The sequence below is a fragment of the Coffea arabica genome, chromosome 1e, assembly GCF_036785885.1.
Source record: "Coffea arabica cultivar ET-39 chromosome 1e, Coffea Arabica ET-39 HiFi, whole genome shotgun sequence".
NCBI classification, from domain to species: domain Eukaryota; kingdom Viridiplantae; phylum Streptophyta; class Magnoliopsida; order Gentianales; family Rubiaceae; genus Coffea; species Coffea arabica.
In genome coordinates, this window is record NC_092311.1 from 9,110,774 (window position 1) to 9,117,703 (window position 6,930).

The 6,930-nt window shown below is 37.9% G+C and overlaps 2 protein-coding genes across 2 annotated transcripts; both read right to left on the minus strand.

Annotated features, from left to right (window-relative positions):
• Positions 1-222: 222 nt before the first annotated feature.
• On the minus strand, positions 223-2,617 carry LOC113691158 (G-type lectin S-receptor-like serine/threonine-protein kinase RLK1). The gene is made up of 4 exons (XM_072068967.1): positions 2,013-2,617; positions 1,749-1,818; positions 1,356-1,701; positions 223-1,221 (listed from the first exon to the last, which is right to left on the minus strand). Exons 1-4 carry the CDS (start codon positions 2,615-2,617, stop codon positions 284-286), a joined length of 1,959 nt encoding a protein of 652 aa, XP_071925068.1. The 3' UTR covers positions 223-283.
• A 2,319-nt stretch (positions 2,618-4,936) lies between these two features.
• On the minus strand, positions 4,937-6,126 carry LOC140021267 (uncharacterized). The gene is made up of 2 exons (XM_072072030.1): positions 5,359-6,126; positions 4,937-5,287 (listed from the first exon to the last, which is right to left on the minus strand). Exon 1 carries the CDS (start codon positions 6,088-6,090, stop codon positions 5,461-5,463), a length of 630 nt encoding a protein of 209 aa, XP_071928131.1. The 5' UTR covers positions 6,091-6,126; the 3' UTR covers positions 4,937-5,287; positions 5,359-5,460.
• Between the last annotated feature and the right edge of the window lie 804 nt (positions 6,127-6,930).

Genomic DNA, 6,930 nt, shown 5'->3' on the forward strand with positions numbered 1-6,930 from the left:
AATTAGGCCCGTTCACGTTAAATTCACACTTTTCCACAATACTAGTATTATTACTTTGCAAGTAATATTAGGTTAGATAAACAAATCAGGAAAGCTGACCATTCTGTGTACAGGATAAGCACTACAGTACCACCGTCACAACAGAATGTCTGCCTACAAAGAGAATCTTATTAATACATTGGAAAAAAGCAGAAAATGCAAAATACAAAGAAAAAACGGGGAAAACAGCATAAAACTCTCCCAGACATCAAAGTAATTGGCCCAAAGCAGTAAAGAACAAATCTCAGCTCTTGGTAGAAAAAGGATAGGGACACGGGAGCACCATAACTTCCACAATTCCTTCAAGCATCAGGCTCACCTTCCTCATTTTAGGCCTAAGAGATGAGCTTTCTTGGATGCACCGTAAAGCAACCATCAGAAATCTCTCTAGCATCATTTTATCTTCTAGAGCCTCTGAATCATTTTCAACAAACTTATCAAATCTTCCTTCTTGAAAGCAATCCCAAGCCCAATCAGATAAAATTGGGTTTTCTCCTTCACCAATGTTTTCAATGTCCTCCACACATTTGCGGCAAGAAATGATCTCTAGTAACAAGACACCAAAACTATAAACATCAACCTTTGCAGTGATTTGGGTGTTCCTGTACCATTCAGGAGCAACATATCCTTTTGTTCCTCGGATACTAGTCATTGGTCGACTCTGATTGATCATCAAAAGTTTTGCCAGTCCAAAGTCGGAAGTCCGAGCATTGAAATGTTCATCCAGAAGTATATTTTGCGGCTTTATGTCACAATGGATAACCTGAGTTCTGCACTCTTCATGAAGGTACACAAGTCCTCTTGCAATCCCGATAGCAATTTGGATCCTTAGATTCCAACTAGGTTTTGGATCATGTAACAGCAATCTTGCAAGAGTTCCATGGCTCATATACTCATACACCAATAGAGATTGTTGTCCTTCATCACAGAATCCAAGCAGACGGACCAAATTCTTGTGGTTAGTCTGACCAATTGCTTTCACTTCAGCTCGAAATTCCTTCTCAGCATCTTTAGCCACTCTGTCTAACTTCTTGACAGCAACAATACTGCTTTTGGAACTGATTTGTAACTCACCTCTATACACAATGCCAAATGATCCCCTACCCAACTCATCTTTGAATTCGTTGGTAGCTTCAACAAGCTCTTTGTATGGAAAAATATGCAAGGTATGATCTTCTTTTTCTGGTATATGAGGTAAACACCCAGACAAGAAATGGTAATGAATGTCAAGTTTACCAAGAAAGAGGTGCCAAGAAGGATAGATCCCACAAGTATCAAGGTGCCTCGGTCCTTTGGCTTTGATTCTACTTGAAAACCTTGAGGAACAATTGATGCTGGAGGATTTGGATATACTGGAGGAGCATTACCATCACTTTTGCGAGGTTTGATGAAAGCTTTCGACAGAACACGACTGTCCAACCTCCCATTAGAAAGTGGCAGCTTCTTCTTCCAACAGCTGTTGTCTTTGAAAATGGCCACAGCACAGAAACAATCCTGCAAGCAAGCTTGTTGACACACTGTTTCATTTGAAGGATTTATTCTTTCAAACTCAGAAAGTGGCCAATCTATGTCATTGACAACCTCAAAATCATACAGGTTTTCGGCAGAGCCCTCCTCTACTTCACCACAGCCAAGAGAAGTTTTGGCTTGCAGCTGCCGTAACTGTCATCTGGATCAAGCAATATATACCCTATTAGACACGCACAAACTGGTCTTCCATGTTCGAGGTGGCAAACGCTGTTAAATCCACAAGCTTCACTCCCCTTTTCTCCAGCAATTCTGACACATATATTATCTGGCTTAGACCAAAGAATTGTTCAGTTTTGGTTGCCAGTAGAAGTCCTGGGATGATAATAATGTGTGAAGACCCCATCAAAATCTATTGTTGCCCTATGATAGTTTTCTGATACTGGTGGTAATGGAATTGAAACTGGATTGAGCTGTTTTGTTTGATTGTTCCTTTTCCTTTGTACATCGCTCCTCCGCCATCAAAAGTAACTTGGTAACCAGAATTGAATGCATCTGTAGAATCAGAAGTCAGACTATTGTAGTAGGTAGCTTCATCATCCACGTTCGTTGGCACACTCCTGGTAACAAGCACTAGATTCCCGTGATCACGAAAACGGAGATAAAACCTTCCTTGGGAGAAGTTTGTTGCTGACTGTCGAGAACAGAGAGAATCGCCAGTTACCAAATCTTGATATGGCAATATTGTATCAGCGGGAAATCTAAAGCTTTCCCAGAGCCAGCTATCGTCACTCCCCTTGAGGATGAAATTGCCTGTATCATTCATAAAACCATGATCAACTTGACTAGGATTAGCACTCCAAAGTTGCAAGCCTCGAGGGTCACGGAGCACAAGCCCTGTCTGAGGATCAAGCTTTACAGTCGATCCTCGTGGCACTGGATTCGTTGAATAAACAAACCGAACTGCAGTTTTGTCTGGTATCTTATCATACCATATCGAGAACAAGAACAGATCCTTATCCTGAACTTTCTGGAACCCGAATGCAAATTCGTCAGAAGGTGAGAGCCAAGGACTAGCAGATGTTTCCCCTGCAGTCAGAGTACTTCCCATAGTTACAATACCATTTTTTTGAGAGAAAACAGAAATTGGGAAGAGAAATGCGAAGAAAAAAATGAGTTGTATGCATAGGTATGCCATTGCAATAGACAGTATAGCCCTGGTAGGGAGAGCGTACATTGCATGTTATTATATACACGGAACAATAGGTCTAAAGACTCAGGAGTCAACTCTGCCTCTTTGCCTCAATTTCTATCACCATTTCACACGCATATAGGATCAAGATTGAAGGTCCGTCAATGTGGGGTTCTTTCATCCTTGAGGGTTCATCGATCTGTAAAAACTAAAAGGGCAAATTACATTTTAGCCCCCTGTGGTTTTCGAAAAAACCACATAACCCCCCCATCGTTCAAAAAGCTATACATAAACCACCTGTGGTTTGGGTTGAACTGGCAAATAGACGGAAAGCATCCACCGTAACGATTCGTGGGCAAAACGCGCCTGTTCTTCTGGTAGCAGTAGGAAACATACCCATATTACCCCTGACCAATTTGACGTACCCAATAAAGCCTAGATGGGTGCTCCTCATCTCTTTCCATCTTCCGAAATACTTTGTAGCTGACTTTGCACTGAATGTTGGTGAAGGAACCCAAGATAGAGAACGAAGGAAATCTGAAGGTGAGTTCTAACATCAAGGTGCAGTCTTTTCCTTTTCCTGAAATATGACTTGAATGGATTATTAATTTTTTTTCAATAAACTATAGATGTCATGCTCAAGCAGTGCTGGTGGAAGTACTGAAGATCTAAGGTACCAATACCTATTTTGTTCATGTGGGAGAAAAGCAGCGGTAAAAATTGTTGAATCTGACAAACCTTCAAAAGGAAAGCTATATTTTGTTTGTGCGACAAGAAGTTGTGAATTTTTCTCATGGTGCAATCCAACAAGGAGAATAAGACAAAATTACACTAGTGATTTGAATGTTACAAGGAGAGACATATTTAGTGGAGAGTCAAGTATTGATAGTTCAGAAGTGAAAGGCTTGCGCATGGATGGTGGTTTATATTTGAGGAAAATGAAAAACATTGAAGAAAGCTTAGGAGCCATGAAGATTTGCGTGGGTGCTTGTTTTGCTATATCTGTGCTATCATTTCTCATTTTGATGTTTAAGTGAAAATAATTCAGATGAATTGTGGCTCTAAAAGTGTTGTAAATCTGAACCTGTTGTGTTCAATGAATGAATGAATGAATCTGCTTTGGTAGTCAATTGATATAATAGGCAAACATGATTTCCAGTTGGTATGAACCTGCTTTGGTACTCACAGGCTGAACTTGGTACTCATCGAGACAGCATAGCCAAAAAGCACATACATGAGCTATCCAAAGTGGACATTTGCAATGGTTTAAAGCAAAAGAAAGTATCTCAATTAATTTAAGGGATAATTTCAGAAACCTCCCCTGAGAGTTGGACGGGTAACTAGTGTGTCAGAGAGTTGCCATAATCTCCTTAAACCTGCATGCGGGTTTAAAGAGTATTCGGATATTCTCATATGCACCTATGCAAATCGAACCAACCGGATATCTTATCCGTATCCCATTTTTTTAAATAAAAATCTTATAAATTTGAAAAATAAAATCAAATTTAGATGTATTAGGGTTTTAAAAATATTATATAAGTGATAAAAATTTTATAAATTGTAAAAATAAAATCAAATTTAAATAATTAAATGTTATATTTGCATAAGAAATAATACAATAATCATAATAATGATAATACAATAATATTGGTGTAATAAAACTGCCATTAATTTAAATATTTACTTATAATGCCCAAAGAGCCTAATTACCAATTTTTTCTTCTCGCGCTCAAATATAACATTAACCCGCATGCGAGCTAACCTTGAAATAGAAAAAACACGGAATCCCGCTTGCGGGTTTCAGTGTTATTATGCAGGCGGGATTTTAACCTGCTTGCTTGTAAACATGTACCACATTGCTCTGAAATTATCCCTTAATTTAACTACCATTATAGCTATGCGGCAAGAGTTCAAGTATAGACAAATAAGGAGCAGTAAAGGTTCAGACTAAGTTCTAAAGCAAAAAAGCACACATCAAAAGCCAATTTCCAAGATGCCTCAAGCATGGAACCAAATTCTGAAGCATTGAACCAAGCATTGAACCAAATTCGTATGACTTACTTAACATGGGCTCACACCACTGAACTTTGGATTCATTTGACAATATAGCTATCCAGAAGTTCATAACCAATTTTTACAAAACAAAATAAGGTACATAAGTAGCTAATCATTAAGTCCAGCAGACACCAAGATTCAACAAAAAGTGTAGCAACAACATATTAACAGTAGACACCAAGATTCAACAGAAAGTGTAGCAACAACATATTAAAAAAAAGCATTTGCAGACAAATAACTTAATTGAATTACAAACACGTTTAGCCCTCTTAGTCCTCACATTCTAGAAACACGTTTAGCTTTCTTAGCCCTCAAATTTTCCAACACACTTGCAACTGTTGGTACAAGTTTTCTGACTCTAGTTGATCTTCTAGTATCCAAAATGGGTTCAACAGCAGAAGCAGTTCTTGTAGTATCCAAAACAGGTTCAACAGATTCATCAGTTGGTCTTCTAGTGTCCAAAACAGGTTCAACAGGTTCATCAGTTGGTCTTCTAGTTTCAAAAACTGGTTTAGCAGCAGAAGTTTCACAAGGCTGCATAAATAGATAGGTTTAAGTCAGTTAAATGCAGTAATTGCAGTAATAACCATCATCATTAATAGTACCTGTGACACTGAACCCTGTTGTGAGACAGATCCAATACTTGTATTTCCAGCATTTACAACATCTTCACCTGCATTTCCAGCATCACTAGCTCCAGCAGGCACCTATTTTAATGGTAACACATAAGGTAACAAATTAAGTACATATGACACAGAAGTTTCACAAGCCTTTGCTCTGTTTGCAAAAATATCCTCATCTTCTGGTCCTTCTAATCCCTCTTTCAACCACTCAGGCTCTTCTAAACTATCAGATGTAGCATCACCGTACTCATCTTCATTTTCAGGCTGTTTTTCAACTTCATCTTGCTTTTCTACAGCTTTTTCACCTTTTTCCTTTGCTGAATTAGACTCTGATTTGCTGTGCTTTTTGTTTCCAGTTAGCTTGGTCTGTCTTCTCACTGACTTCTTGACTATCTGTTTCCCCTTTTTGTTTGCTAACTTTTTTGGGGTATCTTTATCAGATGCCACATTTTGTGCTCCACTATGTGGGGCATCAGTGGGGGCACTTTTACCATGACTTTTTACTCCAACTGAAGCAATTTCACTAGGCATTTCATCACGCAATTCAGCATATATGTTGATAACATCTACTCCTTCATGTGCAGTTAACATTAACTCTATTTCTTTATCTCCTTTAATTTCAGCTGCTCCAACATACAACCCACAATTTGGTATTTCAAAATATAGGTTCACATTCGAGGCATCACCATACCTACTATACAATTTACACAACATATCCCTGGACAATTTTCTTGTCTCACAATTTTTAAATATGGCTACATCGTTACCAGTATAGACAGTTTCTGGTTCCCATATGAATATACCACCGAAATGCAATTTTATAGTTATTCTTTTTGAAGTTGTCATTTTTTTCAAAGCCTGCATTAGAAATAGTGAAACACATGATAAGAAAAAAAAACACAATCTGATTAAGAAAAGGACATTTAATAGATTACACACTTCAATGAAAACACATGATTACAAAAAAATACAATCTGATTAAGAAAAGGACATATTGCATATCGCATACTTCCATGGACCACATGACGGCCAATAAGCCGACAAGCAAAAATTATTCAATGTCCAAATTGTCAAAACTTTATCAGCAGCCAAATCACTCTATATTATTGAAAATCAAGCCACCCACATTTGACCCAAATCTGACACTAATCAACAAATCTCAAACTAACAAAGTCGTATTCTACCCATGTTTAGTTGAAATTCCGGTGATTTTAGAACTCCCGAATGCAATTTTCTTTACCCTAATCTTAATGCATAAATTCAATTCTAGTCGATAAAATACTCTATGCTTAAATATGATAATACAGATTGTCCCAAAGCAGCAAAATTTTAAATTAATCAACGCTTAAGCAAAATAATCATTGATTTATTAACTTTCCAATGCCCGCTAGTTTCTGTTCAAAAACCATGCAAGTGCATCTTATATGCTAAAATGATGTCAAAAAACTTACCAGATGCAACAACAGCTTTCGTGATGCTCTTTCACAGCTACTTTTTGGTCTTCAATGGTAGATCTTTGTGGGTTAAATTTCTCTCCTTCATTCGGTGGTCATG